The sequence below is a fragment of the Perca fluviatilis genome, chromosome 5 (assembly GCF_010015445.1).
Source record: "Perca fluviatilis chromosome 5, GENO_Pfluv_1.0, whole genome shotgun sequence".
NCBI lineage: Eukaryota > Metazoa > Chordata > Actinopteri > Perciformes > Percidae > Perca > Perca fluviatilis.
The window spans coordinates 1,561,656-1,584,656 of record NC_053116.1 but is presented as its reverse complement, the minus strand read 5'-3'; the positions used below and the strand labels follow the sequence as shown (position 1 = coordinate 1,584,656).

Below are 23,001 nucleotides of genomic sequence, written 5' to 3'. Positions count from 1 at the left end.
TATATCAGATGATTCTCTATTATGAAACTTACTTGGCTGTATAGTAACCTCTCCAATGCAGCTGAGTTTGCCCTCCTTACAGGTGCTAGTGGAGAAATATAAAAAAAAATGGTTAATATGCATACATATAAAACCTTGCAGGAAACTTTCAGTACATCACAAATAGGTCAAATAACAAATATTCACTATTTTTTCTATAGGCCCTTATTCCAACTGTGAACAAAAGGAGTGGAAGAGTCAAAGCCTGCGGGTCACTCTTAAATTGATTGGCAGGTCTTTGATAACAGTCAGTGTGTTTACATGCACAGCAGGAAGCTGGTTTAGTGGATAAACGGGTTATGCCAGTTCTCCCCGTATACATGAGTGGGGAATAATGATAGTATAACGCCAGTAAATCTTCCGGTTGACCGGGTCTCGGTGTGGCTGTGGCTCAGGTGATAGAGCAGTCGTCTACCAATCGTAAGATCAGAGTGCCCTTGGGCAAGACATTGAACCTTGAATCATCCCTATGCTGCATCATCAGTGGGTGAATGGAAGTCGCTTTGGATGAAAGCAACAGCTAAATGAAGTGTAAAAAATGTAACGTCTCTTCGTCCCTCCAGAAATGGGTCTTCTTGATAGTACTTGCCATGGCAAAGTCCTCAGTGGTTTTAGACACTTAATACAGACACAAATACCCTAGTTACCAAAGGAGCTAGGTCTGTTAACCAGGTTATGGAAACTCAGATTTTGGCTGGGTAAGGTGTTCACATGGCTTTTGAGAAACCAGGGTATTGCCTTAACCCAAATATAATTGGATTTTTAAACTGCATGGAAACGCACCAAGGGACTACAACGAGTCAGTAATTGCAATTATGATCGGTTTAGAAACACACAAAATGCCTTTTAATGTATGAGTCAAACTCTTCATTTTCTATATATTAATAATAGACCTACTTCATTACAACATTATGGATTGGGGCTTTAAAAATAAGATATGAGGTGAAACATTTAAACCTAACAAATTCCATATACATAACACAATAAAAAAATGTCCTACCACATGACCCCATCCTTGTTGACGACCTGTCCGGGAGGCACCACTGAGCCTTTGTGATAACAAGGACAAGCCTGAGATGGGACACACTTCCCAGTGTCATCCAGATAGGTTCCCTCTGTACAGATACAGCCGTCAATTGGCGGGAAAGAGAAGTGACAGCTGGGGTCTGTGGTGCTGATGCAGCGGCAGGTGCGACCGCTGGACGTGATGTTGTAGGAGTAGACCATGCTGCTGGGGCACGAGCTAGCATATTTCCCTGAGGAAGTCAGAGCGCAGAATCAGTCAAGAACTGTGAGACTGTTGCACAATCCTGCCACATGAAGATGTTTAAAGGACCATTCCAGTGTTATTGTGCTACAATTTTACAGCAAGATTTTTGATAGTTTTGCTGTAGTGTTAAAGGTTGTTGAATTAGTTTTTCTTACTCTTCAGGCAGCTACTGGTTTTAGTTAGGGGCCCCAGAGTGTTAGAACTCTATTGCTTTTGGTTGGCTGCCGTCTTGTGCCCTATATGCTAGTCTCAGGGCAATAAACACATTGTTGGAAAAGAAATGTCAGCTAAAAGAGATTCGTTGAGAGACTTTCTACTGCTGGGCTTGTCCCAACTCATACTTTATTGTCTTACTATCTTCATGGAGTGTAGTGTCCTCTGTAGACAAATGGACAATGGTCCCAACTACATGTCACACACAGTGGGTGTTCAGATGGCATTAACATGGTCCCATGGCAACATACCGCTCCCCAGTGGACTCTCAGAGTAATAACATTCTTGCAGTGTTGCGACCTCTCTGCCTATGCCAGGATTGTCTTTTATCTGTGGAGCTTTTCAACCCTCTCTATTCTCTGTCTCCCCATATGTAGTAATATCGGTGTCCTCCATAGCACAGTGATTAGATGAACTCTTACATAATGCTCTGGTTAATGGTTCAACTCCTGTTTGGTAGAGATATTTTTATCATAGTGTTTCAACATTTTAACATTGTAAACTGGTTGTGCTGCCAACGTTGGATTCGAACACTGCAGATAGTATTATTGCTTTATTTATAATTAAACAGTGAGTTTATATGTCAGAAGACTCCAAAGGGATGTTACACTATATTACATTTCATCTACTGTTAGTTGCTGGTCTTATTGTTTCACTTGCTTTTAATATGCTTGTTTTTGTGTTGGCTTTATTGCTTCACTTTTTGAAAATGTTTTTATTTTGCTGGGTTTACTGTAAAGTGTCTTTGAGTACTATGAAAAGTGCTATATAAATGAAATGTATTATTATTATTATTATTATTATTATTATTATTATTATTATTATTACACTCAAAGCGGGCTACTCAACACAGTATCAACCTACTAAAGCACAGGTTTCAAAGCACACCAAGATGTTTCTACAAGGTAAAAACAAATGTATCATGGTCTCACATTGCTTCCATAGAAATAGAATACCAAAGGTGTGATTTGGCTCTTCTCATTACTCACCACAGATGGTGGCCCTCCAGCCGGTGAGCTGGATTCCTGCAGCTGCACAGGCATGGACATAGGAGGAGACTGCAGCACACATACAGTCCTCACTTTTCTCACAGTTACAGCTGTCATACATGCAGTTCTGTGAGGAGACAAAATAAAAAAGCGGTGTAGTGTGAGGTAATGTCACAAGTCTGAACAGTGGTCCAGGTGCAATCCACAGAAATATGTAAACTCTGTAGCTATGAGTCTCACCTCTTTGTACGAGTCAGGGCTGATCTCTGAGTGACAGGAGGCAAACACTCCCTGAGGGTCACTCAGCATGGAGCACCAGTGCTGGGCGTACTTCTCTGTTATTGACAAACCCGGACCAAAATTAATTATGCTGAAGAACCTACAGTGATTACAGAGAATCAAAATGAGACCTACCATTATCCAGACTAAGGCTGCAGGGGTTCTCAAAGTTGCTCTTAACATCAGGGCAACCAGCATGTGTCTTCCAGCTGTTGACAAAACCAGGTGCTGTGGCATCTGGAACGCCACTGAGCTTTAGAAAGTCATCAGCTTGGTTACCGTTGAAGTTCCCACACAGACCTGCAGGCAGACAAGCGTAACAATGCCAACACATAAGCAGCACATTGGATTTATTCTGTGGATACTCTTTCCCCACAGGGCAGAATAATCCTAACTTGGCTTCATCATCTTTTTGTCTTTCTATAGCTTTCTTTTTTTTTTTTTTTATTGATTTATTAGACAGTAACAGAAATAAATGCATAACAAGATGCCAACACAGTGACATTGTACATTTATCAGAACTGTCGAGGATAACACAAGAAAGTTACAAACTTGTAGTCTGACAAAGATGTCCAGGCAAGCTACAGATGACTAAAAGGTACCTTATGTACACTCAACCACATCCAAATACAAAATAAATACAAATATATACACTGTAATAATAAATATTCATTTAAGACTACATAAAAGATTGAATCTAATTAGCATTTAACAACCATTCACCACATGCTCGATTAAAACAACAATCTGACTGGCTTAACTTAATCCCAACTGGGAGTTTGTTCCATGCCATTGCCGCCATGTACAAAAAAGTATTTTGCCCAGAACAGGTCTTAAATCTCATACCAAAACAGACTGATAAGCAGACCCAAACGTAATCTCCTGATTTTTCCGCAGTGATCCAGAATGAAAAAGTAGTGTTTCTGCCTGGGGTGGAGATGTATTAACATTCTGAGCTTTAATTATTTTTATTTTTTTAATCAGCAGAAAATGTTGTGTCTGCAGATTTTATGAACCAATATGAACCAATATTGCCAATTGCGCTTGGGATTTGCAACTTTCACTTGCATGCAGTTCTTTCATTAATTACGGCCAATCATGAAGTCCGTCAATAACATATTTAAGATCAATAAAAATAACAGTTTGTTTAAATTTTATCACAATGGCAGCACCTCCAAAGAAGTAACTTCTCTATATGGTTTGAAAATTGATCAAACCTTGATTAGAACATTTACTAAGCACTTCTGGCTCCATGAAGCAAAGGAATAGTAAAAAAAAAACTGCATCAAGGCAACCAGTACTACATCGTTGGATAACTTGTATTTTTGTCACAATCCTTCCTAGCTTTCTCACACTTATGTTTGATGAATATTTACATGTGTTTTTGTTGAAATACTGACTTGCTTTTACAATTTAACAAGCATACATGATATGCTGATATGCTGATGATATTGGGGTGGTGATGGCCGAGTGGATATGACACGTACCTTTGGTGTGGGAGATCCGGGTTTGATTCCCACTGTGATACATCAACCAATGTGTCCCTGAGCAAGACACTTAACCCCTAGTTGCTCCAGAGGGGTGCGACCTCTGACATATATAGCAATTGTAAGTCGCTTTGGATAAAAGCGTCAGCTAAATGACATGTAATGCTTAACATATTTTGCAACAACCAATTGGGATCAATAACGCCATCGCTGTTTGAGTTCTGTGGGGTGCTTTCATAAGTCTTTCATGTCTGAGGGCACATACAGATCTTTTTTATAGACATACCACAGGTCTTGGCCTGGTAATCACTGGTCACTTTGATGTAGAGCTGCATGACTGGCTGGAGCTGCACCTCCAACAGAACACCAACAGACGTTTGCACCAGCAGGTAGTAAGAGGACCCTCGGAAGGCGGAGATACCAGCTAGGGGTTAAGAGAAAAGTTGAGGATGAGAGTTTGATAAAAGAGTGGAAGGGTGGAGACAATGAAATACTTTTCATCAGACAGGAAAACAGTTCACAGTTAAGCATATTAAAAGTGAAATATCATATTTTCTGCAAACTGTGTTCTTAGCCAGGCAAGAGGCAAATCAAATAATGCTAGATATGCAGTTAAGATGGTCAAGTTGTTGGGGAGGATTATGTGGAAACAGCCACTGGATGTTTATCAGCTGCTGTAGAGGTTGGATAATGATTCTCATGAAATGTGATATTACTGAGCTCATGCTGTTTATATCAGTGCCTGGAATTACTAACATAGTGCCAATCTCTCTCAGTGCCATTTCCATGTTTCTTTTGCACATGGCAGTCATTGTCCCAGTTAACTCTAATGTTGATCTGTGGCAGTGACCTCACATGGACACAAGAGGTCACCAGCCACTCCTTTTCATCAGCCAGCAATGGGATTCATCGGGGGCGTGTAACAGAGTCTAACATAGAAGACACACACTTAAACACCCTCTTCCTACACCGTGGCCGACCAGTAGGTGTTGCTGGTGCAACAGCAAGGTCATTGCTCCAGCCACAGCCACAGGTAATGATGTTCACTGACTACTGTCAGGAATTAAACCACACAGCTCCTTTCATGGTTTTTGTCCATGCACCACCCCATACCCATGATCGTGTCTAGATGGTAACCCAAGATTTGCAAAAGTCTCGCAAGGTGGTTGAGGAAAGTATTGGTTATGATAATGCCTCGAACAGTTAAGGTTAGGATAGGTCGTCAGGCAGCGACTCTCGTGAGTTTTCTCTCCAGTGGCTCCCTGTGGCTTTGACAAAACGTTATATGGAAATGAATAACGTTTATTTTCATTGTTGTAGGCCTAAAGTGATTTTTACATTTTTCCTTTTCATAACATTATAGTCAACTAAAATGTGCGTCCTAACCTACTTATGTCTACGGCCCGGCGCCTAATTCTCAGTTTTGAGTTTCCATAGACTAGCTATGGATTCCAAATCCTAAAAAAGTTATATTAAAAGATGTTTCCAGAACAAGGACACTGCATGTGCTGAAAAGTATTGAGCTGGGGTGGAGGGAAAGAAAGCGATTTTGGAACTGCTGTAGAGAGCAGAGCAGAGCAAATGCACTTTTAAGAATTGGATCAAATCTCAAAACTCCACTACTGCTGCTAGTTTTTTGGCAGCTCAGGAGAGAGTAAGGCGTGTAAAGCTGTTCACGGTCGGTAATTTCCATCAAAGAATCGTTCATTAAAAGATCAAAGCATCTGTTCTTAGATAATGCTCATTTAGACCTATTACTAATGTTAATAGCCTAATTTAGACTAAATAGACGCTAAATAGATGTGTCCTTCAAATATGTTTTGCAGCTCCATGTCCAAAAATGACACTTTTGATTGTAAAGCAGTGGCTGCAACCACAATGAATTTTTATATATATATATATATATATATATATATATATATATATATCTTTAATAATGTATTGAATTAATATTAATTAATAAAGTAATTTATATTTTATTTACAGTATTTCACTTTACAGAATTCAGAAACTATGGAATATAGAAACCAGCTCTAATTGTTTATTATAAAAATGTACATGACGACGGATTTTAAGCATTATTTAGTAGTAAGAGACAAAAAGGAAGAGATCAGATTTATTTGGGTCTTACAATGAAACCTTTAGGAACTGAGAAGCCTCAGATGAAGAGAAAAGTGTTTATTCACTCCTCATTCACTCATTCAGCTTAAATGTTTGTGGTATACATTACACAGAGGAATATTCTGTAGCTTATAATGTGGCTATCTTTTTCTTCATACAGACAGAGCAAGCCTAAGGTGAATAGTGTACAGTGGAGTGTCTCTCACCAGCAGAGAAGGGTAACTGAGCGTAGATGCCATTCACAAAAACCTTGCCATTGGACTGGATTTTGATCACCTTCATATGAAAGGAGACGAGATGGTATTATTTAAAACTTTACAATCTGAGTGTGTTCAATGATAAAAAAAAAAAAATCAACAAATCCTGATTTCACTGCTTTGAAGTGCCCATATTAGGAAAACAAATCACTTTTCCTGGGATTTGGGGTGTTATTTTGTGTGTCTGATGCTTCCACACGCATACAAACTTTGAAAAAAACCATCCATGGTGTTCTGAGTGAGATACGGTTTCTGAATGTGTCCTGCCTTCAGTCTCCTGGTGAGCTGTTCAAAATCTGCACGGCTTTCTACGTCACTAGCCGAGACGAGGGGGCTAGGAGGCTAACCGTTAGCATGCTAGCGCAGGAGCTGCAGCAATGTGCAGTACAACAAAAATATGATGTTTTTTTGAAAATTAAACCATGTAAACCTATTCTTGTACAATCTCAAATTACAATTATGAACCTGAAAATGAGCATAATATGGGCGCTTTAAAATGGAAGAATCCATAAACTTGGATAAAAAAATCCAAGTGGACCTGATAGTCACTGTGTGGGATGCAATCTAGTTCCAAGATTGCAAGATTTTTTTATTGCATACTGAAATAGATATAAAACAAAAACAAATTCTGGCAGTAATGTAAGAAACCATATTGAACCATTTTTGAAAAATGATGATTTAAAATGATTTGAAGACAAGCAAATATTTTCCTTATATCCTTCCTAAGAAAGTAAAGGATTTCTTTTATATAAAAAATGTTATTTATTTATTTTTAATATAGTTTTTGATCCATAAAACATCTGCTACCTTCGAGAATTATCTTCTGAAAAGACTGAATAATACTGAATTTTCCAATTAAAAAAGTAAAACAGTGTGTGTGTGTGTGTGTGTGTGTGTGTGTGTGTGTGTGTCGGTGTGTGTGTGTGTGTGTGTGTAATCCTCACATTAGCCCCTCCAGACAAACCCAAGGTAACAGACTTGAGGCAGGTCTCACTCTCAGTCAGTCCACACTGCTCCAGTTCTCCTTGTACCACAAACTGGGATCCACTGCAGTCCTAAACATACAAACATACAAGACTATTGAACTACTGCTGAACTGAAACGACATACCTGCAGATAACAGTGTATAGGGTAAAGAATACCAGTAGATGTAGCAGTGGATGTATCTGTCCCATTTTGATTTTTTAAATCTAAGTGTGTTGTTTTTACATTGAACTGGTTATCTATTGACACAGAGAGCTCATGTGGGCTGGAGCGGGGCTGGCTTCTAATCTAATATAGTTAAGTTAATGTTCTTCTGTTGGCCTAATAGTGAGTTCAGATAGTATTGAATACCACATTTTCTCTGCATTTTTGGGGATCTTTGATTTGAAATTAGAGCAGCCCAGATTATTAGGGGATGGACTCAAATAGAGGAGGATTTGTCAGCTAAACATTAATTCAATGAACTCTACTCCTGCATAGTGTAACAAAACATTTTTTTTTAAGTTAGTAATGCTGTTTACGACAAATTCCTATCATACCTACATTATGTAACCTGAAAAAAGTGACATCAGACAATGTTACTTCTTTTCAGGTGGCATGAGTGAAAATGAGTCATTGTCAACATTTGTTGTGTTCTGGTTTCAGAATAATTAACACAGGTGGAGAAAAGTTAGATATGAAATAGGATGAAGGCTCTACAGAATGACTTTCTTCGTGGCAACTATCATGTACATATTACAGATTTTAGGCACTGTGTAGGACTGTTAATGCACTAACTGTGTGGGCGGAGGGGATCAGACCTGAATACATATCAGGGAACTATGAGATATCAGTATTGCATGCTAACTCTGTATTCCTTAACACAAACAATATTTGTTTTAAAAGCAGTAGAAACTTAAGGTTAAATCCATAATCACTTGACTAAGTGATTTTTGTTAATGTCAGAAAATGACACCTTAAGAAAACAATATCAACTTATTCTTATGTTCAACACACATTTTGTATTATAACTTACTTGCTATTAAAACATGCCAATCAGTTGTAAAGTGATACCAGTTTTCAAGCCTTGATCTTAGTTGATTGCATTTGTGTCACATATTAGATTTCCCCTTTTCAATTTTAAATGAACTGATTTATTATATGGGATGGTACACTGTAAAATATTACAGACCCATTTAGTTATGTCCACTTATTTCTTATTTTTAACTGAACCAGCTTATACAAGTTGTCGATTTTGAACTCAACTTTATGAGTTTTTGAAAGTTAAACTTGCATTTATTCGTTGGGTTGACTATTTAAAAAGATTTATGTGTTGATTGAACTTAGGTATGTAAGTTAAGTTATCAACCAATTGCAGTCAGGACTGCTATTGGTTCATTGGCTGGCCAATTCCCATGATGCAAGGCGGTAAATAGAGTTTTGTTAAAATTTGCTGAAAAGTTTGCAGTTTGTTCGAAATACAAATGTAACTTTATGAATTCTGTTTATTAAACGTGTGTTTAGAATGTAGTGGTTTGTTGCCTGGTAATTGTCATTGTTGTGCTGGTTTACATTTGTAACCATGAGTTAAGTGACTGTTACGTTTGGTAAGAAGAGCAGGAGTATTACAGTGTTAGACGTTGAGCAGTAATGAGCTTCCTTCAGCCATTAATCTGCGGCGTGTCACTTCACTAGCGGCCATTTTATGTCAAGTGACACAAGATCAGCAGAGAGGCCGCTATTTAGCACGGGGCCCTGGGGTGGCCCCACTCACGGTATCTCCGCTATAAATGTGGTTATGTTGTTTTAACTTGAAAGTGTGAGTTGAAATAAAGAAGAAAGGTATGTCTGTTATACTAGGCAAGGAAGGTTTCTTGCATTATTAAAGAAAATAAATGATTTGTTTGAACTTAAAGTATGAAGTTAAACCAAGTAATACAAAGTTAAATCAACTAAAAGAACAACTTTAACAAAACTAGAACACTGTAGTTACATCAACCTCATTAACTTTAATTTCTAAGTTGAAACAAAGGCAGTCTTCAAGTTGAGTGAACTTCGATTTTCAAGGCAGCAAGGGAACTTGCATTTCCAAGTTAAACTAACATGAAATTTATTACAGTGTACAGAGATGACATTCATACCTCTACTCCCTTTTTTTCCACACAATAATAACAACCTTCTATTATTAATATCTTTGACTGGTTCGAGGTTGATGGCTAGTCTAGGCGTGTGTTACCAGGACAGAGGTGTGTGTGTGTGTGTGTGTGTGTGTGTGTGTGTGTGTGTGTGTGTGTGTGTGTGTGTGTGTGTGTGTGTGTGTCTGTCTGTGTGTGTGGTATAACAGCACAGGTGATGATGTGTATTACCTTAGCCAGCACATAGGAGCAGTCCCCATGGAAGGTGTAGACTCTGTCATCGAAGGTGTCGATGTGGGCTCCTCCCTCCACAGAGCAGGTTCCTGGACAGTCCTCCTCCATACACGTCCACCGGCCACGCGCACACACACTGTCAGCACACACACACAAATGAATCTTGAAGCAACATTATGTAACTATTTAACCTTATATAACAGCTTCCAAATCATTTTGATGCTACACTGACTTGTAATGAGGAGAACGGTGCCTTTGTCATTCACCCACTGCGCCCTGAACGCCTGTTCTTTTTTTATTTTTTTTTAGGTTTATTTAACAGGGACAATGCACACTAATAATTCATAAAGAAAATGTACAGTGTGCCAGAATTAGCCAAAAGGCTACTTTACATCTGCTGTCCCTGGACAGATTGTACGATGTCACACCTTGCAGCAGCTATGCACTATGTATGATCTCCTGGGAGAAGTGCTTAACCAAAGTCAGTGGCAGTACGACACTGCTACATTTCAATCGTCCTATAATAATTTGGGTTCAAGGATCCCCAAAAATGGTGAGTAAATGTGGTCTTTAATACTCTCTGAATTGACTATTAGGCCAACAGGAAAACTGAAACTGGATCATGTCTTATGGAGAAAATGTTTTTTTTTGGTTTTGCCTCTGATGTCCTTCAGCTGTTCTGCCTCGACTCAGGGTTATCTACAGAGTTGACTTTTTACCAGAAACACCCAGTTCAGTCGCCAGGAGCAGCGCCGGTTAACGTTGCTACTCTCCTTTGCAGCTGAATGGACGCATTTGCATGCATCCATGGCACTGAGACAATGAATGGGACAAAGAAACTCATTTGCACGCCGATATTCACTCACATGCACTTATAATCCCACTAAGGTACGTAGGTCCACCGTATCCATCCTGTCATACATGTAAAATATCTGTAATTCATAACACTCCACAGTGTTCTGTTACATGCAGACAGGCTGACATGCTGTAACCTATATCATACCATTTTTTGCAGTTACTGGAGTAGGACTCCCCCGGTCCATATATCTTGCTGTTGTAGCTGCAGGAGCACTCGTTTAATCGGACACAACCCGTTCCGTTTAAATCATCCAGCACAGTGCCTAAAAGTGATCAAAGAATTACTGCACTATAACAGGTGTGTGTGTGTGTGTGTGTGTGTGTGTGTGTGTGTGTGTGTGTGTGTGTGTGTGTGTGTGTGTGTGTGTGTGTGTGTGTGTGTGTGCCATGACTATGCTGTACCTGCAGGGCAGAAGCATCCATCAGTACAGTGGTGATCACAGGTGTGGCTGGCCTCTGGGTTGGAGCAGGTATCAGCACAGGGACTCCCACACTCCTTGTACTCCATTTTTTTGGGACATGACTTCCCTGTGATTACAGCAGGTTTATTTTTCAGCACTTGACTTATCTTACCTCTCGGATTCAAATTCTGAACATTTTTCCACACAAACTACCCTATTGTAGCCTGGTTCCAGCCCCTCAATGGCCTACCTACACTTCAAAAGTATCCTCTCAGAACACCTAAGCTTTGAGAAGGGGTGGGGTTGACCTCATGTGATACATTAATCAGCTCATTCACTTTGACCTCAGTGTTTGCTTAATGAGGGACTGGTCTGTGTAAGTGAATGTGAGATAAATAGGATTAATACATAAGGGTACAAAACAAATTCAATAGATACTGCATTTTTCCAGAGGTCCGGAGTCTTCCAGGTGCAACATTTCACTGGAATTGTTAAAAAAAATAACTTTCTTAATTGTGTGATGCTGTTACCTATACACTATATTCTGTATCTGCTTGCTTAAAAATGTAATATATGACTGAAATATCACCCTAACCCAAGACCAAGGGTACACCATTCGGACAGTCTCCTCCTAATACTGACCATTGTTCTCGATCAGCTTTATCAAATGCTTCCTGACTGAAAATTATGTCAGAGTGACCCTGATTGTTGGTCTTTGGATGTTTTGAGTCAGTAAACCCATGTGCCTGAGATATTTTGTTTGGGCAAAAGCTCAGAATCAGACAGGGCAGACAACCTCTCCTTCCCATGGTCTATTACATAGGCAGTGTCTAATGAGTGTACTCACAGCAGAGCTCTTTGATTCTCCAGTTTTGGGGTTTGCCACCCGCATGTCCACACTGTCTGGAGAACTCTGACACAGTGTTGCACAGGCAGAAGGGGTCAACGTGTTCATTCATGCCATTGTCACAGTTACAGAGGTCTGCAACACAGGCAGAAGTAAAGGAGGCAACGTCCAGCAGACTGTGACAGCTGTTGAAGGCTGGCCCTGTAAGGATCTGCTCACACAGAGGTTTCTGCAGGACAGACAGACACACAGACAGGCCAACAGACAGACAGACAGACAGATAGGAATGAAACCAGAGGAAAAGACAAGAAGAGAGCAAGTTATTAGGCATGCAAAGCCAAGAAGATGCAACATTTCTGCATGAAGTCTGTCAAATTTGTAACAAAGGCCACAATAATAATACATTTTATTCATGGGTGCTTTTCATAGCACTCAAGGACACCTTACAGTTAAAACAAGCAAAAATACAGTTAAAAAGGCAAATATAACTACATTAAAACAAACACATTTAAAAGATTGAGATAGAAAATTAAAAGAAAGCAGTCTAGCCATGATTTTGATGGAGAGTGGAGTCATGTGGGGAGGGCCTTTTGGAATACACTGGCCTATAGGTGGCGATAACATGAAAATATACAGTATGCTGCAATAATAAACATGGATGAAAACAATACTGGATTTAAAGTCGGCTTTGCTAATGTTTTATGAGGAGATAATGCACCCGACACGTCAAGGATTCACACATTGTGTTTTGGTGAGTGACACTGAATGTCAACCTAACGTCATAAAGCCCCTTTAGTTTGCTGACTCTGCATTATGTTATGTAGCTGATGGGGGCGCAGCACATGGGGCAATGGCGGTTACCATTTCTGAGGGATTATTGCTGTGGTTGCTCCCATGCTGTGTTTCACTTCTCATATTTGCACTGGTTGGACTTTGAACATTGGTAGAACTTTTTTTTTTTCCATTTTGGTTTCTTGGTGAAGCCTTACCATGTTGTTGCAGCTTTGTGTTGATTCCAGCATGTAGTCAGAGCAGCTTTCAGTTGGACCATCCATTTTCCAGAAGTTAGCAAAATCCATGGGGGATATTTTTACACCTGTGTGGATAATAATGAAGAAACATTTCAGTTCTGTGCCCATGCCTACACTGACAGAATTGTTAAAGTGGGTCAAAATGTACCATGGCTGTAGAACTCATCATAGAGCTGGACCCCATTGAAGTCTCCACAAAGACCGCAGGTGTGGTTCTTGTACTTAAGGTCTAGTTCCACCTGGGAGGACAAAACCAGCGATTTAAGCAGGAGCTTGAGCTCGCCAACTTTACCATAGTTTCCACTCTTTCCAAATAGTAATTCTGATCACAAAACTTGGAACTTGGAAAAACTTGAAAATTCAAAGTATACATTTATGTAAATATGCCTTAAATCATATCCTCAGTCAGTTATATTGTGGTGAAACCCACCAATTGTTAACATTACAAAGCATGAATATAACCCTGTTATACTTAAAATACAGAATTTTTAAGAATAATGGTCATAACAGGCTTTACTATGTAGCTAGAATCCTACCATAAAAGCGTCCTTCTCATTCCAGATAGCAACTAAACCCAGCTTTGCTTTGATTTTGATGTAGGTGGGGGTTTTCTCAATTAGCACTCCTGCTTGACTGAATGGTAGGGTGGCTCTGCAAAAACAAAAAGAAGTTGTTATTTTGGCCATTATTAGGGCCCGAGCGTCGACAGCGGAGAAGGCCCTATTGAAACTGAAGGAATTATTATTCCTTCGTTTTTTTTCGGCAAATTAATTGGCTTTTTGAAGGGCTTAACATATTCAAAAACTCACCAAAATTGGCGGTCGCATCAAGTCTGGTGACAATTTATGTATTTTAAGGGTTTCGGGAATAGCGCCCCCTACAAAATAAAAGAAATGGAGCCCCTGCAGTACGTTTAACGTAGACTAACAAAACATGGTACACACCCTTAACGCAACAGGCAGTCCGCCATTTTTAATTGAAAGTTCGAAATTAGTGCGATTTTGGTCATTTCCACATGTCGTACTTTAATTAACTCCTCCTAGAGATTTCATCTGATCAACTTAAAATTTGGTCTCTGCCATCTTAAGAAGTTAAAGATGAAAAGTTGTTAAAAGAAAAACTTTTCGTCATAGGGCGTGGCCGTGGCGGGGCCATTTTGTGCATTTCGCCATCGAAACAGGAAGTGGGTGTAACTTGAGCGTACATTGTCCAATTAGCTCGAAACCTTTCAGGATTCATAATACTCCAACCCTTACAACAGGCCAAAATTGGCTGTGATGTTTGCCCCGCCCCATACGCTTAAGCCACACACCCTTTAATAACTAATGACCTGTTTCTTGTACACTATTGTGTGAGGTATCATTGAACTCTGCAGAGAGTTCCGTTTTCATTGGTCATGGTTTGACCCACCCCCTATGCTTTAGCCACGCCCCCTTCCACAGCTAATGAACGGAATGAATGAAATGCACGGTCGCAAGGATTGGAGGCTGCCAGTAACCCCGACGTTCAGGGAGGTGCGAGGACCCGTCCAATGTTGCTTGCAGCTTTAATTTTATTTTTGTTCCTACAGCCAAAGGGACATTGTGAATAGAGCTGTCAGTGGTATCTAACCATGTAGGAAGGTGTAAAAGCAAAGGGGGGCAGTGGATGCCAATATTTTGTTAGGGAATTTTACTTCTGTGCCTGATGTCTTTAGGTTTTGACTATCATTCCAGGTTCCTGTCAGGTTACATAGAGCACCATTTTGGTGGTATGTTGTGATTATATCACACCTAAGGGGTAATGTTCGGCCCAAAGCAAAATGGGGGGACGACAGCCCCCTTAGCTGTGATATATCACAACATATCATGGACTGAAGTGAGCAATATAAAACAGTCATCAAGTATGACAATATGAAATGTATAGTCACATTCAAATTTAGATTAATAAATAATAATATTCATAATAAAATAGGCCCTTTTGGACTGGCTAGCACATACTGAGGCAGCTGCTATGGAACGCAGTGCAGGTAGCTTTAGCCTACACCGGCAGCTACCACAGACTATTTATTTTGCTTAAGGCTAAAGAAAGGCACACAATAACACAAACAAACTAACCGATCAAGACAGCAGTAGACCAGCAACTAACTGATCAAGGCAGCGATAGAAAGAGCAATGCTCATTTTCTGCTAGGTAAAATTACATTTTTTTTCAATGGAGTCTGATGGCTTTGAAGAAAGCATAGACAACGGCTTCAGTTTCCTGTAGGAAAGGGCTGTCTTACAGCAAGCTTAAACAGTGAAAATATTGTAAATATAGCGTACACTTAAAGGGATACTTTGCCGAATTTCAACTAGCTCTGTGTCATGGCACCAGCTATCAGTACGTTAGTCCGTTTTTTTGTTGCTTTTTTTTTATGATACTTATTGTGCAAAGGAATTCGAATCATAGGTGTTGTATATGGTTATTATATCATGGCTATGAACCAATCAGATTGCTTAATTTGAGCTACCCGTTTTATAATATTAAATATGACCCATATGTACCATCCAGTATGAATCTCTACTTTGTGCAGGCAGAGTGGAAAGGGTTAGGGTTTTTAGCAAAAACTTACGGTTTTCCATTGATAACCACTGAGCCCTCAGAGAGCTCCACTACTGAACCCTCCAGCTTCATAATGATGTTTTTGATGGTGTGATGGTTGCCAGCCTCCTGTCTTCTTATCTGGATGTTGAAGTCGTTGTAACTGCTCCTGCATGAAGAGGTCAGGACGTAGTTGCAAGTCGAGTGCAACTGGAAAACATCTCCATCAAAGGTCTTGAAGTGGAAGTTACCCCATGTACTGCAAACCTGGCCATTGTGGATGGGACTCACACCTACAAAAAAAACAGATCAGACATAACACTACAACAGCAGCCGTGTTTTACCCAGGCATTTATCTACAAGAATAAATTGTCACACATAAGAAAACAGTTTACAGTTATTAACCAACAAAATCACCTGTTAGTTTTTCTGGAATCTGGGAGGAGAAGGTGTTCACAGCAGACTTTGCCTCTGTTGAAAAAAGTAAGTGTTATTTGTCAAGAAATCAATAATAAGTAAACACAATAAGGCTGTAGCACATGAGTAAACATGTTAAAAGTTAACGGTCCAATTTGTTATATTTTTCTGGCTGCCTAATGGAAATTAATATATGTACCGCTGTGCCAAGCAGCTATGATGGCAGACAAGGTCAGCCACAGCAGCCACTCGTTTGCCATAACCATTTGCTGATCCACAGAAACTCTGAGGAAGATGGGAGGGCAGCCCAGCTCTTTATAGCAGGGGGCAAGGTCTTAATGTGGCAGGTGAGGGAGTGGCAATCACATATCCCTGGTTCACTCCCAGTTAAACAACTAATATGAAGGGTGAGGTCACAGAGCATGCAAACAGATGTTCACACATAAATCTGTGATTGAAAAAAAAGCAAACTCACAAAATAGTTAACACCGCAAGCACGATTATACAGACCCTAAGAGACATGCAGCTGGTACACCACAGAAACCAGTAGGAAAGTGACATAAATAGTTCAGGACCCTTCATATCCTTTGTTTAATGACGATATAGGCGATATAGTGTACCCACCGCAACGAGAAACCTTTTAAGAGATCTTTCAGGGTGAGGCTATTTGCACCCCTGGTACAATTAGCAGTGTATGCTATTTGCACCCCTGTGCATTTACCCTGGCATATTGAACACAATGTAATTAAAACAAAAACAAAAAACTACTGGGAAAATGTGGAAATCTCTCAGCATTTTTCCTTATGACATCATAATACTGCGCTAATAACACAGACTGTATCTTTAACCGTTGCCGCAGCAACAGAGGGTGTATTTCGTATTAACATCTTTATTTGTATTCACATCTATTCTTTACTTAAGTAATTATAATTTCACATAAATTGGTGTTTTTATATGTATGTCACTTTGGATAAAAGTGTCTGTCTGCCAATTTTCTGGGCATGCGCAACGCGTTTGTTGTTACAGGGTATGATTATCAATGCATGCTATTCGTACCAGTGTATATATTAGAAGTGGATGATATTCGTACCCTGGCGTAGGCTACCCTATATTTACATACAGTTATCCATACTACTCATGTATTACACCTTTTTGGAATATTGCTATGTGGCCACTCGTTGAATCCTCCATTCTGATATTTTAATTAATATTTAGATATTAATTCAAGGCATGCTATGGGCTGTTATTTCTTTATAGCAGACCGTTGCTATGTGTAGACCGTTGCCATGGACGGAGTTCTGGAGAATCAATAAAACAAATCAATATTTTGTGTCAGTGTGTTTTGTTAATTTCTTTAGTGTGTAGCTGATTTAAGGCCTCTCTGCATCCTGCACCAAGGACCGGGTTGTATTTTACAATATCTCTTACTTAGTGACTGACGCTTTTTTTTTACAATGTCTATTTAAGAGATGTTCTAATTATTTTCATACTCTTATCTCAGCTGTTTGGCCCACTTATTTCTTTTATTAATTGATTGTTTTATGTCATGTATTCTAACACATGGCAGAGAAAGTCTTAGGTCTTAAGTGTATCCATGTCTGTAAGGCCAAACGAAAATTTCCACAGAGTGGACAATAAAGATATTTAATCTGCTAGTGTGGAATCCATGTCCACAATGATGGCCAAATTAACGGAATTTAATGCGGAACATGCATTCTTTCTAATGTCATTTGGTGGGACTGAAACCGGAAATGGTAGGTATGTATTAGGGATTGCCATTTTAAGAAATTTTCATATTCCAGTATTCACATTAAATTATTATAGACTACACAAGTAAGGTCAGCACTGAGGTTTTGATGACATCTATAAGGACAGTGGGATCATGGGAGTTGTCTTTATTGTTAAACAACCACCATTGTCGATGAAAATCTGACGTGACTCAGGCAGAAATAATGTTCATGGTGAGTTCATGTATTAAAGTTTTATTCATGTTTTAATATTTTGAATTGTCACCTGCCGCCTTAGTTTTGTGTTTTCCTTTACATAAATAAAGACAGAAGGCTCTAGAGTTCAGAAATCTCCAGTTGCCTCTCCGTTAGCTCTGCAGAATTTCTTTCTATTTCACAAATATTTTTGTTCTTCAGGTGACAACCATTGCTTAAAACTCAAACCCAAATGTATTGTATTTGAGTAGATGTATTCCGTTGGTTTACCTGTGGCAATGACCAGTGAAAAGGAAAATAAAGGTTATGTCTTCTCAGGCTCAGACATTCAGGATACAGCTTGTTCAGTGTTAGGAAACACACTACTACCAAATCTGATTTAGACCTGTGGGAATGTGAGACCTATGAATTTTGACTCAAGTGATTCAATCTTAAACCTATTCAAGGTGTGTTCAGATATCTGAGAGATTAACAATGTTGTCTTTGGTTTCTTATCACCAGCTGTCATCCTTGACAATAGCAAGACTTCACAGTGACTCAATACGAATGGAAAGCAGAGATTACTTCAATTCACCTCAATTCATTATAGATCCATTAGTATTGTTTTATTGCACCCAAATTAGATTAAGTGGCTGGATGAAGAGGGCCTGCTGTTTACCGCACAGCAGCATAGGTGTGGCCCTGCCATCTACACAGCAACACTAATCAGCAATTGTTCCCAGTCATACTATTTGAATCCTGTTGTTTCATAGGAGGTTCAGCAAATCACACCCACAACACAGATCATTAGATTAGATCAGATTCAACTTTATTGTTACTGCAGAGAACAGGTACTGAGACTACGAACTCAACCAGAAGTGCAAAAAGCAGTAAAGTGCAGCGTTATGTATAGAATAATATGTTTTACTAATATCTGATTGGTTGGTTTGGCCCTATAGAACATGGAGACACAGCTAGGGAGCGGTTCACTTTTCTGATCAGTAAACTTCATTACTGTACACAGTTGACCTGTAGTTTTTGGTATTAGCTAGCTTTTTGAGTGACTCAATGAATTGCGTTGAATGCTTGTGTATTATGTTGGCACAATTGGGCAATGACCACATCAACTTTGCCTTTATCCCAACAGCTACAGCTCTTGGAGGGTAAAGCCTATATTTATGGAATCTGGGATTACAGTGCGTAACCAACATTTCCCCTGCTTCTCGCCTTTCCCATCTGCTGTGTGTAGAGCGCTGCTGTGTGCTGTCAGTGTTTCTGTTTGACTGACACACACATTCAGCGATAGGATAAAGCTTTGCATTTACACAAAAATAAGCAATGCGGCACACCTTCCCGCAGGGTTGTGTGGAGATGTGCTGAGGTGTGCTGTGAAACAATCAGAAAATAACGTGTTATTCCTCTGATTTGCAGCTTTGTTCTCTCCCTCTCTTCATTCAAGTAGGGATTTTTACCTTTATTTTGCCCAAAGTTTCACTTTTAGCAGTTTGAAAAGCCAGGGTTTTAGTCCTGTTTTGAAGGTGATATCCCATAAATTATGTGAGGATGAGGGCCAGGTGTATGGACAGGTGACTCGGGAAAGGCAGGAGGGAGTCAGGTCTACTGCTGGCCAGGAGGTTTGAAATGAGAGCAGAGTCAGAACTGGGGAAAAGCATGGAGGATGAGAAAAAATATGTAGAAACAAAGTAAGTGGATGCTAGTCTTGCATTGCCAGACCTTCCTTCACAGCGCTGCAGAGGAAAAAAACGTGCTCTGGTTTATTGGCAGTTCTTCAAACCAATCAGAATTCTCTTCGGCGGTGCTAAGCACTGCACGGAGCAACGGTGCCTCTGCAAAATAGCCTTGGGAAGGAACTTGTTTTGGTGGAACATTTGTACATTCAAAGGTTGTTTTAGTCGTGCAACAGAAAACTAAGATTGGACAGATAGTCTAGCTAGCTGTCTGGATTTACCCTGCAGAGATCTGAGGAGGAGTTAATTATAGTCTTCAGAAATCGACTGAAGTTTAAAATGCCAACACAAAGAAAGAGGAAGGCAACGGACATTTCCGGCGGCACCTGAACAATCCCAGAAGTGCAACGTCGTGGATATAGACTAAGTAGATGCTAAACTTGACAAATTGCAGTGAATGACAAGACAAATAATGTAGTTTTAAGAAATTCCTTGTATTAGCCCATTGGCATATTTCTTTTGTCTCATAATATCTACTATGTCTAATAGTAGCAGAGGGGCTTTGAAAAGAGCCAAAAAAACATAACCTGTATCTTTAGTAGTAACCATGGACTTGTATGTAAAGTAAAATGTTGCACAATATTGAGTTTTTATGAGTCAACCTGAGATGTGACAACATTGGGTGGGACAGTGTTCACCTCCTTTAACCAACAGTGATAACTGGGCTGAGACTTTGATGATTTGGGCCCAATCATAATAAACCAGCACCTGTGGTTTGACCTGGATTATTTTAGAGGAAACTGAATGTAAGGTGTGAAGGTTACACACGCAAACGTGATAAGATGAAAATAAAGTTAACATGCCTAAATCCTGTGTACATATTAAAAAATATCTGTGGAGACTCCCATTTTTAACATCACAACTTATCTTTTGATATCATTGCTAAGGAGTATGACTAGTGAGTCACTGTTCCATTATCTTTAATGTGACTGTTATTGCCACTGTTCCTCACACCCCCAACCGGCACCGTCAGACACCGCCTACCAAGAACCTGGGTCTGTCCCAGGTTTCTTCCTAATACGGAGTTTTTCCTCGCCACTGTCACACTAAATGCTTGCTCTTGGGGGAATTACTGGAATTGTTGGGTCTTTGTAAATTATAGAGTGTGGTCTAGACCTACTCTATCTGTAAAGTGTCTCGAGATAACTCGTGTTATGATTTGATACTATAAATAAAATTGAATTGAATTGAATTGAGTTTGTTTAGTTGTCATGAGTTGCACAAGTGTCACACGTTATACTTTTTTTTACAAGTTGTTTTACCAGCCGATTACAATTGTGCAATGAGCTACCGTAGTTCATGGCACATAAACAATTATCTGTCATTATTATGTAGCTACTGTCAACAGAACTTAGAGGTACAAATACAGGATTTGTATGAAATAGTGTCATTTAGCAAATGAAAAGACAATGCGGAACAGAAACAGTATCTAATCACACTGTGTCACGACTTGTGTGAATTAAGTGGCGAGGAAAAACTCCCTTTTAGGCAGAAACCTTGCTAATTAGTGAACTCAAACTCTGTTCACTTCAGGAAACGACAAACTTTGAGCTAGCAAGCTACACGCTGAAAAAGAGTTTTGAAGAAACTTTTGGGGGGATTTATGTATAAACATTACATTACATGTCATTTAGCTGACGCTTTTATCCAAAGCGACTTACAGTTGCTATATATGTCAGAGGTTGCACACCTCTGGAGCAACTAGGGGTTAGGTGTCTTGCTCAGGGACACATTGGTTGATGTATCACAGTGGGAGTCAAACCCAGGTCTCCCTCACCAAAGGCATGTGTCATATCCACTGCACCATCACCACCCCACCAGTTAACTTCATATTAATTCATTTAATTTAATTAATATTCTATGTGGAGTTTTATTTTGTGGGCTGCAAATGTTCCACCAAAACAATTTCCTTATTGAGACTATTCCAATGTGTTTTTTTCTCCTATCCTGCAATGTAACTGTGGTGTAGCCAGACCTTACTCCATAGCAGAGGGGTATTTCAGAAAGCAGCTCTGAGTTCCAACCTGAACTTTAGGTTGACTAACTGATCTCTAAAACTCAGGTGATAAGAATTGACTGGCCGAGTCAATGTGTGAGTATTAATAAAAAATAAAAAGAATTATGATGTTCTATCTCGAGTATTCCACTTGTTCAACATTTGAGAGCATGCGCATGTATTGATATTTATTCAGGTCAAACCTAATGGGCACAAACACACTTGGCAGTAACTGAAGATTAATTATAAAAACATACATCAAACAGGTGTGGCAGTAGCTTCGGGGGTGGCAGTAGCTCAGTCTGTAGGGAGTTGGGTTGGGAACCGGAGGGTCGCCGGTTCATGGCCCCGTGCGGACTGAAATACAGAGGTGGACTGGTAGCTGGAGAGGTGCCACTTCACCTCCTGAGCAAGGCACCGAACCCCCCTGAACCGCTCAGCTTAGCGCCTGTTCATCAGTCTCAGCCCACTCACTCTGACATCTCTCCATTAGTGCATGTAAAAGGACCTGAGCATGTGTGTGTGTATTTCAGGCCTGTGTGTAGTGTGTAATAGGTTTAGGGTCTATGTTTCTGAAGTTGTTTGCTGGAAAAAGCTTGTAGGAAAAGATTCTTACCTACCTCCATTACCCTCTGTTTCAGTCCCTTTCAGAGTGTGCTGTTTTCTGCCACTCATTACATATTCATGAGCTGCTGCTCATTTGCCCACGCCCCACTCATTAACTGTTACCATGGTAACGGGGGAGAGTGTAGACTAACTGTTGGTACCCGATCTGTGCTGCCGGCACGATCTGTCACGCGCATGCGCAGATGATAATCCTGATTTACGAGGATTTAAAGCACTGCACGATCTGTTCCCCGCTTCCGGTCGCCGTTAGAGTGATGGTTCGGGGGAGTTATTTCACCCTAGGGTCCTTTGCACCATGACCTCGAGCCAAACACCCCCCCCCCAGAAGCTTTTTTCACCTGGGTATAACATTGGGAGAGTTAGCGTAGAGTAGCGTTATCAGCTGACTAGCTTAGCGCAGGGGCTAATGGATCCACGTTTGTATCTCGTAAATAACCCCACTAATAATGCCCGAAATTATACCAAACGTCTACACTAGTACAAATAGGTTATGCACTCATAAAACGATGGATTGGAAAGTTTGTAAGTACACCAGAAGTTTATGTAAATAACACTTCCCTGCTGGCTTCTGCTCTCTGCTGCTGCTGTTGCTACTGAGTGCTTAGG

General features: G+C 39.9%; 1 protein-coding gene across 1 annotated transcript in view; it reads right to left on the bottom strand.

Moving 5' to 3' along the window:
* The window catches only part of LOC120558473 (mucin-5AC-like), a 40,151-nt gene extending 23,789 nt beyond the window's left edge, over window positions 1-16,362 (bottom strand). Inside the window, 17 exon segments of the mRNA XM_039799490.1 lie at window positions 49-85; window positions 1,040-1,295; window positions 2,512-2,638; window positions 2,752-2,846; window positions 2,926-3,090; window positions 4,564-4,701; window positions 6,605-6,674; window positions 7,600-7,710; window positions 9,985-10,123; window positions 10,991-11,108; window positions 11,248-11,373; window positions 12,094-12,322; window positions 13,083-13,189; window positions 13,273-13,363; window positions 13,661-13,775; window positions 15,717-15,978; window positions 16,302-16,362. Coding sequence (XP_039655424.1) covers window positions 49-85; window positions 1,040-1,295; window positions 2,512-2,638; window positions 2,752-2,846; window positions 2,926-3,090; window positions 4,564-4,701; window positions 6,605-6,674; window positions 7,600-7,710; window positions 9,985-10,123; window positions 10,991-11,108; window positions 11,248-11,373; window positions 12,094-12,322; window positions 13,083-13,189; window positions 13,273-13,363; window positions 13,661-13,775; window positions 15,717-15,978; window positions 16,302-16,362 — 2,247 coding nt within the window.
* Window positions 16,363-23,001: the final 6,639 nt, after the last annotated feature.